Genomic DNA, 11,746 nt, shown 5'->3' on the forward strand with positions numbered 1-11,746 from the left:
AGCAGTTTCCTGAGTTTCATCAAGTTCCACCTGATTTTTGCCTATCGCTGTAAACCTCTCTAGATTGTCTCTAACTGTTCAGAAAAGCATCCCCTGCTTTTTCTCCATGTCCAGGTTGCTAAACCTTTGCATTTTTCATTTAAAAAAAAAAAAAGGTAAAAGGTCCCCATCCAAGTAAAAATGAGAGTGTTAACCAAGTGAATGTCTTCTGAAGATCCCACATGGGCTCACATCCCCCACTTCACCCCCAAACAGATTTTTCCCCTAAGTTTCTCTCTCTGCCCACCTCGACCGTGCACAGCCTAAGTGAGTCCCAGACCCCAGGGTGCTGGGTGAAGGCAGCGAGCGGTGGCCCCGGGCAGCGGGTTCTGCTGCGCGGGGACTGGGAGGAGTCACGCGACCCGAAACGTGGCCGCGACCTCCGGGGCTGCTCCCCGCGCCCTTCGGGGTTGCGTGACTCTGGCAGGGGCGCTGCTCCGGCAGGGGCGAGGGGCGCGCTGAGCCTCGGTCCCCAGCCGCAGCCTCTGGGCTCGCGCAGCCGAGCGCGGGGCACCCCGTCCCCGCTCGGCGGAACCGGCAGCGGCCCGGAGCGCGGTGCGCGGCTGCGAGAACTCCCGCCGGAGCCGCCTGGGCGCCGCGCCCCGCGCACCCCGGGAGCCTCTGGCACCGAGCGGCGGCCCCCGGGCCCTCCAGCTCGCTCGCACGGACCCGCAGCCGAGCCCCGGGGGCCGCGCGAAGCTCCGGGCGGCCGGCGCCACGGCGCCCAGCTCCTACCGGCCCCCCGGGCGCGCTCCGCCACGGGGCGGGTGAACCGCGGGGCCCAGCGCCGGGGACGGGTCCGCTCCGAGCTGCGCGGCCGCCTCCCGGCCCAGCCCCCGACTCCCGGGGCGGCCCGCGGCGGCACCTACCCAAGCTGCCCAAGACGCCGGTCGCGCAGCACAGCAGGGCCAGCACCGCGCACACGAAGCCAACTTGCTGCGGCAGCATCTCTCGCTTCCTGCGAACTTTGCGCGGGGCCATCCTGGAGCGCCCGGGCCGTGCCGGGAGAGGACGGGGCGCGCGGCGGCCGGGTGCGGCGGGGGCGGGGGCGGGGGCGGGGGCGGGGGCGGGGGCTCAGGGGCGAGGCGCTCCCGGCCCGAGCGTCATGGCCCGCGGGCAGGGGCGGCGGCGAGGCCGGGCAGGGGCGGCGGGCGCGCGGCGCGGCGGGAGCTCAGAGTCCCGCGCGCGGCGTGCCCGACCCGCGCACCATGGCCCCGGGGCGAGGAGGCGGCGCGGCACCGCGCGCGGGCGGCCCTGGCTCGTGGGGTGGCGCAGCCCGGCGCCGGCCGCTACCTGCCGCCCAGCGGGGGAGCACTCAGAGCGCCCCCGCGCCCCGCGCCGCCGCGCCCGCCCGCCGCATCCGCCCTCCAAGTTCGGCGGCGGCCGCCAACCGGCCACGCTCCGCGCTTCCCCGCGCGCCGGGACGGGGCAGGCCTCGACGTGGGGCCTCCCGGCCGGGCGCTCCGCGGGAACTTTCTCTGCCGCTGCCGGCGCCTGCGTCTGCGAGGCCGTGGCGCCGCCCGCCCGCAGCCCTCGCCTCCCTCCCGCCTCCCGCCTCCCGCCCGCCCGCAGCCCTCGCCTCCCTCCCGCCTCCCGCCCGCCCGCAGCCCTCGCCTCCCGCCCGCCCGCCCGCAGCCCTCGCCTCCCGCCCGCCTCCCGCCCGCCTCCCGCCCGCCCGCAGCCCTCGCCTCCCGCCCGCCCGCCCGCAGCCCTCGCCTCCCTCCCGCCTCCGCCTCCCTCCGCCCGCCCGCAGCCCTCGCCCCCCTCCCGCCGCCTCCCGCCCGCCCGCAGCCCTCGCCTCCCCCCCAGCACGTGTGCGCCTCCCCGGGCGCGCTCCCCGCGCTCCTCCCTCCCCCGCGCGAGGCTCAGCTGCCGACCCACGCCGCCCCCCACGGGAGGCCGAGAGCCGCCCCGCCCCGCCCCGCCCACCCTCCGAGGCCGCCGCGGAGACGCACAGGTTCTGGCCGCGAAGGGGCTCTGCGGACTCGGTTCCGTGGCGGCCCCGCACCCCAGCCGGGCAGGAGAGCTCCGGGCGGAGCTGACCACACGGGGAGCCGCGGGGGCGCCACGCGGCCTGCAGAAGGCTCCAGATCAGGCAGCGGGAGGAACCCGAGTGCCGAGGCCCCAAGGGGAGCCTTTGATGCTCGGAGCCTTACCGCTTCGCAGGGCTCCCTGGTCGGTTCGGTTTTGCTTGTCCTCCCTGTCTCTGAGCGGCTCTGCTGTCAAGCGCCCTGGACAGGGAGCAGGCGGGAGCCACCCGAGGAGCAGCAGCGGGAGCGGGATCTCGGCGCACGCGGGGGCGGCGGGGGGGGGGCGGCGGGGAAGGGCCTCAGCCCACAGGGCGGCCTGGCAACTGCACCCTGGGACTGGCGGCCCTCGCTGGCCAGTTCAGCATGCCCGGAGTTAGGGCCTGCTAGGGGTTAAGTCCACTTAAAATCCTTCTTGGAAGGAGGCCAGATCTGTTTAATTAAATAAATACACACCCACCGTGTGCAGGGACCTGTGCCAAGTGCCAGCCAGAGAACAAAACAAAACAACTAAAAAAAAAATATGTAAGATTTAGTCCCTGCTTTCAAGGAACCCTAAATCAAAGGGGAACCAGACCCTCAGCTAATCCTCTATTTAATAGGTCCTTCTACAAGTCACTTATGCAGAACATGCATGATTCCCTCACTACTCAAAATGCTGTCCACACGAGCATGAGCATGAGCATGAGTATGAGCATGAGCATGAGCATGAGCACTGCCTGGGAACTTGCAAGAAATGCAGGCTGTACAAAGGCTCCAGCCCAGACCTACTGAGTCAGACAGTGCATTGTTTTAACGAGACCTGAAGATGTGTGTGCACATCCAGGTGTAAGAAGCCTGGCCCTTTTGAACCTGGCCCAGTGCCTCTAGCTGGTCGCCATGTGCATGGTTCCTCTTGGTCTAAGCAGGGATAATTGTGTTTGTCTTAGTCTGGCATCGTAGCACAAGTAAGAGGCACCTAGAGGGCCAAGGGAGGGAGGAGGTTCACTAATTATTTTTCAGCAGCCCCGTTTCAGTGCCCACAAAGATAACTGAAGGCATGAACGCAAGACTAATTGCAGTGGAACCCCTAGAGGAAAAGAATGGAAAAGACCAGTGTCAGTCTCCTATAGAACCACGCAGGGCTGTGTTCTGCCTACAGAGATCCTTACCTACCATTAAGGCTTGACCGTAACCCAGCATCCCTGCCAGTGACCAAAAAAAAAGGGGGGGGGGCACTTTTTCATACAGCATTTTCTCCTCGTTGAACTAGGCTGTACAAGGATGCATTTATCAATAACAAATAGAAAAGCATAGAACGTGTTAAATATATCATTTGAAAAGCTAGCCAGAGACCTCTGGCATCAAACTGAAGCCAAAGGAAAAAGTTCAAGTGTGAAGATGCTGTCGTACTGTCCATCAGGCCACCTCAGGGTCACATCGGTTAAAACAACTCCAATAAACAAAATGGCATCTGCTTACTAGGATACGGTGTTTTCTTAAAACTTCTGTCCGTGGTACTCACTTAGGCTGTTTAAAACAAATTTTTGATTCCAAAACAGGCCAAAGAGTCCTCTGGTGTCTGCCTTTACACATTTAGCTAGCTCTTTCATAGAACATTTGTTTCCTTTGACATCTTTCACCTGCCTTCAGTTAATAGTTAGAAGCCTTGGAATAATTTCACAGGCACAAATGGATTCCTCCTATTTGACAATTCAAAAAGCAGTTCGCTTGGATTGTACTTTTTTGACTTCATTTAAATAGTACCCATTACCAAATAGCCTCCACTCCAGCTCTAATGACTCACCCCTGCGGAAGAGAAAATAGGATTTTATGTACCTTTCAGATTCAAAGCATTCAGGAGCATTTTCTAAAACAGCAAGGCCATGGGGATGAACAGAATACGCATTTCTGGCTTTATCTTAGGCCCCGAGTCTGGCTTCAATGCCACTGCACTGACTCGGAGTATCCCCTCTGTGACAGTGCTTTTCTTCTGATGTGACGTCGTTAATTGGAGACCGTCCACAAAGCCAAGTGGTTTGGGCCATTTTGACAGGAAGGCTCAGTCTGTAGGGATAGATACAATATTTTTTGCTTCAAAATTCTTTCCTGTGATGTGAAGAAGCTCACACTTAATTCTTCTTACTTGTTTTTTTCAAGCTTACTAGAATGACCTTCTCTATAAATTCTAATTCCTCTTGCTCTGCCTTTCAGGTGATGGGAGGCCACAGTCAGCACCAGCTAGGGCAGTGGTTCTCAACTCTGGATGTGCCTGAGAATCTCCTGGAAGGAATATTAAGACTCCCATTGCTGAGCCCCACCCCAGGGCGTCAGGTTCAGTAAGTGTGAGGCGGTGGGTGCACCATGATCTATATTTCTAATCAGTTCCCACGTGGCACTCAGGCTGCTGGTCCAAGGTCCCCACTTTGAGGACCACTGCGCTAGCTTAGAACATGGTGACTATGACAAACAACAGAAGTTTGCTTCAGGGTGGCAAAATACACAACCCTAAATAATACGCCACTTTGGATTATTTTGAGTTGAAGGCAAGATACGTGAGAAGAAGCAGATCCGTACATGAAAAACTCTCTGCCCTTCCCTTATTTAAGGAAAAGCAAGACATAAATTTGTAAAGGTGCTCGCACCCCCCCAAGCTCCCCACCCCCACCACCAGGGAAAACAGAAGCTAATCATGGATGACAACTCTAGATCCTTATCAGCTCAGAGACGGTGCCAGAGGGACCTAGCTAACAAATTGTGCTAAAACTAGGCCTTATCTTACCATTACTAGTCCCCTATATATTTGCCTTCCCACAATTTGCCACCCCTAGAAGCTCATTTTTTCCTTTGTTTTACCACTTGGCTAAAAAACATATTGGTCTTTGATTCAGATGCTATAGAAGCCCAAGTAATAATCACCCCTTTGAGTGACTCATTACCGAGTACTCTTGCATGTGCACATGATACGCACGTGTTAATAATCTTCTGTTTGTCTTTCACTTGTTAATCTGTCTTTCGCGGTCTAATTTTTAGGCCTCCAGCCAATGAACCTAGAATGGGTGAAGGGAAAACAGTGTTTCTTCCCCAGGCTGTGTATCCAGAGAGAGGTACGCATCTGAGGGGCAGTTCCTTGGGTACCTGGGAGTGTGGCTGCTGGCAAGACCAGAGGGAGACCTCCGGAGGACCCTGCATGGGCCAGGACATCACCGGCCCGGAAGGGACCTGCTCACCACCACCCAGCACTCACTGGCCAAAGCCAGGGCCAGGGTCCCACCCCACCCCCCTGAGGTGCTGCTGTGCCCTGTTTCCCCACTGGCTGAGACCCGAACTCTGTCATAGGCGGGCAGCGGCCCCAGGGACAAGCACAGCGGGAATGTCACGTCCCTCTCCCCCTGCTGCATGGGACCTCTCCTGCCCGTCCTCCCCGCTCCCTGGGCTGCACATCCCCACCACACGGTCTGTGACATGAGCTAGTGTCTGTCTCCTGCTGGCGAACGAGTGCCTCAAGGACTTGCTGTCTTATCCGCAGCCCTGAACACAGTGCCCAGCACTCTGGGTGCTTAATACATACTTAGGGAATGAGAAAATAGCCACATTTTCGGCTGTAATGTGAAGAAGATAAAGAATAGTTGCCCCCATTGGGACCTGCTCTCTTGAGCTCTTCTGTGCACCCTAAGTTTCCACTCATCCGCACTGTCAAGGCGACCTGCAGCCGTATCTCAGGAGACATTGGCATGCTTGAGCGCGTCTTCCTAGAAGTAGTCCATCTGTAGCTTTCTGGATGTGCTTTCTGCGTGCTTCTGGGTTTTCTCATCCTTCTGCAGCCAGCTCTTCCCTCAGCCCCCTGGGCTCCAGTCCTGGGCTCATCCTCTCACTCTTTGCTCTCCTCCCCTGGGGAGCTCATGGGTTCTCTGGATGGCATTGCCTGCCCTCTGCGGCCGACTCAGAAGCCCAGGGCTACGGTTGGGGACTTCTCAGGAATTTGAACCTGTGTGTTCAGGGAATCACCCTAATTGAGAATCTGGGCCCCGTCCTGGTCCTCCCACTTCTTCCGCTCTTGCTCCCATCAGTCACCTCAGATGGGTCCATATCTGCCCTTACCATTGACACCATGGGCTCCACCCCTCCAGTGGCCTTCTTAACCAGCATCTTGAAGACCAGCCTGTCCGTCACATTCCTGTCTCCACTTGGCAGCTGGAATAATCTTACCAAAAAAGAAAAATCCAATTATGTCCTGTTCTTCCATGAAACCCTCAGAGACTCCCTATTGCTCTCAGTGGAGACTTCCAGCTCTTGAGCCCGACCCAGGATCCTGCGCTGTCTACCCAGGGCTTTCCAAGTTGGCTGCACATTCGCCTGGGAGCTTTTCAGCCTCTGGGAGGTAGGCACTGGATGCCGATATTTTATCCAAGCTGCAGCCAGGGTGGTGAACCCTGCTCCAGACCCTCACGGGCCCTCGAACCCCATCCTTTGTCATTCCTTTCTCTCACTACTGGCTCCAGCCGTTCAGAATTCCTTTCTTGTTCTTCAGAGGTGACCCTTGTCCCATCTTTCTGGAACATGCCTTCGTACCCCCCAAGCCCCCTTCACCTCCTTCACCTGGCACTGTGGGCTGAGTGTTTGTGTTCCCCGCCAAAATGTGCAGGTCGGACTCTATTGCCCCCTGTGACGGCATCTGGAGGCGGGGCCTTTGAGAGGTGATCTGGTGGTGGGTGGAGCCTTATTAGTAGGCTCACGCCCTTCTGCCAGGGGCTCAGAGGCCTCTGCCCCCGTGTGCCACATGGGGTCACAATGGAGGATGGCTGTCCATGAGCCAGGAAGTGGGCCTCACCAGACGCAAGACCTGCCAGCACCCGGATCTCAGACACTGCAGCCTCCTGAGCTATGAGAAATAGATGTCCGTTATTGATAAGCTGCTTGGCCTATGGTATTGTAAGGGCCGCCCAAACTGAGACGCCCGGCCACTTCTTTCACTTCCAATCTTGAGGAAGATGTCATGACCTCTGAGAAGCCTTGCAGGGCCACAGAGTTCTGAGCTTTTATGGTGCCTTGTACTTCTACTGAAGATTTCATCCGGCTGTAGTGTAATTACCCATTTGCTTGTGTAGAGTTTCCACCAGACTCTGAGCCCCGTGGCAACAAGAACCACATCTACCACGCTCACTACCAGGATTTAGTAGGTGCTCAATAAATCCTCGAGGAAGGAAGGGAAATCACACCCAGCCCACACTCAGCATGTGTGGCTGGGTCTGTTGCAGTGCTCACACTGGCATCTGTCCTACGCAGTGCTTTCACCCTCATTGCCTCTTTTGATCCCCATCCTGAGGAACAGGAGCAGCCAGAATTAGCATCCCTGTTAGATAAGGTTCCTCACACTGAAGCGGCCTGCTCAAGCTGGAGCAAGGAGTTAGGGGTGCGACTGGGATCTGACCTGCCCGTGAGCCATGCTCTTCACCCACTACACCATGCTGCAGCCCCTCGTCCCAACACGCATGCTAACTAGCTAGTCAGATAAGCCAGGTCTAAGTGGAGACAGAAGGCTAGGTGTCCTGGCACTGTATGCAGCTAGGGTTACGGTGGGCACCACCAGCCCAGGCTGATTAGAGGAGCAGAGACCCCTAACAAGGCTAGACCCGGGGCTTCCTGAAATCAAGCTATGTAGCTGCTACATGCTTTGCAAGCCTGCTGCTCCGATTGCTTGGATTTGAATATGAAAACAACCAGTTTCCTTGTTCACTGTTAAGAGAACATTTACCCAGCACCTAACCGTACACTGCAAGCCTACAAAGAATACGTCAGAGTGCAGAGTAAGCTACTACGTCAAGGAAATCCAGCACCAGGGTGACCTACGGAACAAGCAGTTTCTCATGTACAGGAGTCCCCACAGACCAGCCCAGGTTTGTAAGGTGGCTCTACATTCATCACCACGTGGGGACCCAAGCTCTTGCCATCTTGTAGCTCTGCCGTCCCCTGGGGCAGTAGCATCAGCTGTATGGTTGAACCTGGTTCACCACTGCACCTGGTCACAGCCAACAGGACGGAGGGAGAAGACCCAGGATCGTAGGCCCCAGGCCATCTCCATTCTCATATTCTGCTGGTGACAGTTTAGTCACATGACCACACCTAACCGAGGAAGGCTAGAAAATGCTTAGCAGGGCAGCATGTGCCCGGGACAATTCTGTGACTGTGAGAGCAGAGGAGGGGGTTTCAGTGGACAGCTACGGCCCCCCACCACTGATGGGGAATGGGGACTCAAGGAGAATAAGGAGTTTGTCCAAGGTGCCCCACGTCCAAGCCTCCTCCCCAAGGCACCGATGACTGAGTGCCCTCTACTCGTGGCCCCTCTGGTCACTCAGCTCCTGGCGGTCAGAGACAGGGACTCTAGGAAGGGCTATTTGGCAAGGGACATGGCTCATAAGGTGCCTCTGGTGTAGACCCTTGCTAATTTTCTGCTGTTGGACTGGCCTCTCCATGCTCAGTGTGAACCATGATGTTGCACAAAAGCCAGATTTTCCTTTACAATCAGCGTCCTGCACAGCCAAAGGCAAGAGCAGTGTGGGTTTTTGTTTTCCTGAGAATGTGCCCTATTTTCACATTTTTTCATTTCTCTCTAATGGCTTGGGCCTCAGAAGCCCCAGCCTCTCTGTATCTCTGGGAGGGCCTGAATTCCCCAGGAAGAAATGACGGTTGTGCCAGAAGTAAAATGACAAGCAATGGGAGAGAAGGACAGATAGTGTGTCAGAGAGTCTCGTCAAAGGGAGTGTGGATCTGCCACAAGGGGAGTCACTAAAGGCTTCCCTGATCGCTGGTGCAGGTGCATCTCCCATCCAGGTGCGTCTCAGCAAATCGCCCTCCACCCTAAGCCAATTCCGCATGGCAAGCATCCTTCTAGCCTCTGCTTTGGGGTTTTAATGAGGGAAAGCCTCACTTTGCCCACTCTGGAGGCTCCTGCACAAACATTTCCGCTAATTCCCACTCAAGGGAGAGGCAGGGCCAGAAAGATTGGAGAAGACCAAGATCTAGGGACCACAAAGGTGTGCCTGGCGAATCTGAGGAGCTCCCTGGGGTGTCTGCACGGTCCACAAAGCACAAGGAGTGAGCCCAGGCAGCCAGCCAGGGCAGCTGTCTGTAAGGAACTTGCCAGATAGCAGGGCCAGCACTTGCTGGGCATGCAAGCTCTCGTCCCCAGCCAGAGAACTGGATGTCCTTTGGTTTGGTCACCCGGATAGCATCAGAAGCTCAGAGTCAAGCAACTGAATAATCACAACTAGGTTCGGTCCCGCAGAAAAACACCTATGCCTTCATCAAATTCCCAGCCTAGCCCAGTGCCCTGCTGGAGTAACTCCACTGCCCCATGTCACCCTGGCTTAGCATTCCTAAAGTTTATTTTTCACTCCAATAACGTCCAAATTGGATGTAGGGGCAGGCAGCTCTTCTCCATGGGCTTGGCCAGGAGTCACGGTCCCTTCGGTCTTGTGACTGTGGCGTCTTCAGCATGTGGCTCCCAGAGGTGACCAGTGGGTCGGCACCGAGACAGCGGGGGGAGGGGGAAGGAGACATGGAGAAGCCCAAATGTGGGGTTTTAATGAGTCAGACCTGGTTTTCATAGGGGGCCACTCCAACCCCCCACCATGTCCTGTGGCTTAGAATTCAGCCCCACGGCCACGGCGGTGAGGGAAGCTGGACAGGAGGCCCAGCTGTGTGCCCAGGGAGAAGGGGCAGGGGTGTGGTAAATAGTAAAGGCCATGCACGGGCAGATGTCCTGGCAGGGCCTCGCCAAGCGCAATCACGACGACATTTCCTAGTCACTTACCTTGGGTCGGTGCCACGCAGTGGTCAAAGTGCCTTCCGTCTACTGACTCATTTCATCCTGCCAACGACTCTTGGACATAGATTCCTTTATGCTTTTTAGTTTTCAGGCGAAGGAGCCTGAGGGTTCTGAATGGTTAAGTAACTTGCCAGAAGGCACACAGCTACCAAGTGACAAGGGTGGGATGCAGAGTCAGGCGTTCTGGGTCCTGCCTCAAGAACAGGCCTTCCTATCTGAGCCTCCCTTTTACACAGGGGGAAACTGAGACCCAGACGGACAAAGAGAGATGGAGGCTCAGGGTTTCAGGTGCTGGGCTCACTCTCCCGCATGCATAAGCCATCGGTAAACACTTGTTAAACGAATGGATTGCTGGTTCTCTTTCCATACGTGGCTCAACGTGTTTTGATAATATCAAGCAGGGTTTTCACATTAGATACCAACTTTCACAGGGGCCACCACTTTTGCTTTGAGGCAGAATGCTGAATAGACGGCCAGGGCGACAGACCTACCGATTTGAAAATACGCACACTGCAAGTCTTTGGGGGAATTAAAAAAACAAAACAACAAAAAACTCCCAGAGGAGATTTACCACCGCATTGCATAATACAGTGCCCCCCAAAGTAATACTAATACTTTAATGGCTGTTATGCAATGTGGATGGGTCTGTATGACTCAGCGTTTTAAATTAATTTAAAGGATTTCCAATGAATGTTGTTAGCTAGCTCTGGGGCCTCTCCTTTCTCTCTCTCCCCATTTTTCACCGGGTTCTGAAAGCAAAGTCTCTAGCAAATTCTCACCTGCAGGGTGGAGATATTTCGGGTAGGGACGTGCAGATACCTCAGAAAATATCCAAGAAAAAGAAAGAAAAGAGCTTTTGTGACCGACACACAGTCTTGCTCTCCCCTCCGACAGCTGCTGAAACCACCCTCCACCGGGTCATGCGTGTGAGCGGTCATGAGGCCCTTGGAGCCCAGAGAGCACTAATCCCTCAGGCTGCTGGTAAATAATAATGTATAAACTTATGATTAGGATTCTGTTACAAAGGCCAGTGATCAAAAGACAGCAGCCGGCCAGAATGGTGAACTTTAGAACTCAGCTTGTGAATAAACTCTTCGCGGTCTTCCCTCTGCGGATCCCCACCTCACGCCTCTGGGTCTTGGCTCCAGCAGAACCTTCCTTTGGTCGCCTCAGGAATGCCCCGCTGCCTGGGGACACGGCCCTGTGTGCAGACTGTGCTCTGTAACGGGAGGTGGTTTCCTGCCGCCAGTTCTCAGCTTCCCAGCATCACTCTGGGGTTTGCCCAGAAAGAGTCCAACGTAAAGGCCCTGGGGTCTCTGAGGAAGTGAGAGAAAGTGTCTGGCCTTCAGGAGGCGCGTCCTTTCAGGACATTTGGGCCCTCGAGCAACAATTTCATAAAGGGAGCTCCGGTGACCTGTAAAGATGGGGCCTTTCTGAGGCACCAATAATTCTCTCCTTGCCGTAAACATTAATACTCAGCGGCCAAGTTGCACACATAGGAGCCAGGCGATGAGCTTCAGGAGTGCTCCCCAGGAACCGGGGGGAAGTTAGGGATGCCGGCGCCTGCACAGGGTGGAGGCCTGCTTATCTTTCCCCTGTCCTTGTCTTCTGCCACTTCTCTGTCATTTCTGTTTCCTGCTCCCAGTAAGACACCAAGTCCCACCTGGTGTGTTCCACATCCAAGCACCTACACAGTCGGGCCTCCTTTCCACCAAGAGTCTAAATGCAGTGGGTCACCATCTTTGGGGTACAGAAACCTCCAGAAATTGGCTGAATGCGGTAGACCCTCCCCTCCCCTCACTGGGCCTCTGGAAGGTGTACAAACACACGTGGCAATTTGAACACAAATTCTGGAGGACTGGGACCCTCCCCC

At 56.2% G+C, this 11,746-nt stretch overlaps 1 protein-coding gene across 4 annotated transcripts in view; it reads right to left on the bottom strand.

The window, feature by feature from the left end:
- SLC24A4 (solute carrier family 24 member 4) overlaps nucleotides 1-10,781 on the bottom strand; it is a 166,166-nt gene extending 155,385 nt beyond the window's left edge. For 2 of the 4 annotated variants that reach the window (XM_041760289.1, XM_041760288.1), the window contains exon 1: nucleotides 909-1,004. In XM_041760289.1, coding sequence (XP_041616223.1) covers nucleotides 909-987 — 79 coding nt within the window. In that variant the 5' untranslated portion in view covers nucleotides 988-1,004. Of the gene's footprint in view, nucleotides 1-908; nucleotides 1,005-2,195; nucleotides 2,302-10,652 lie in introns of those variants that run through there. The other 2 variants (XM_041760291.1, XM_041760290.1) reach the window with 2 other exon arrangements.
- Between the last annotated feature and the right edge of the window lie 965 nt (nucleotides 10,782-11,746).

The sequence above is a fragment of the Vulpes lagopus genome, chromosome 6 (assembly GCF_018345385.1).
Source record: "Vulpes lagopus strain Blue_001 chromosome 6, ASM1834538v1, whole genome shotgun sequence".
Taxonomy (NCBI): Eukaryota; Metazoa; Chordata; class Mammalia; order Carnivora; family Canidae; genus Vulpes; species Vulpes lagopus.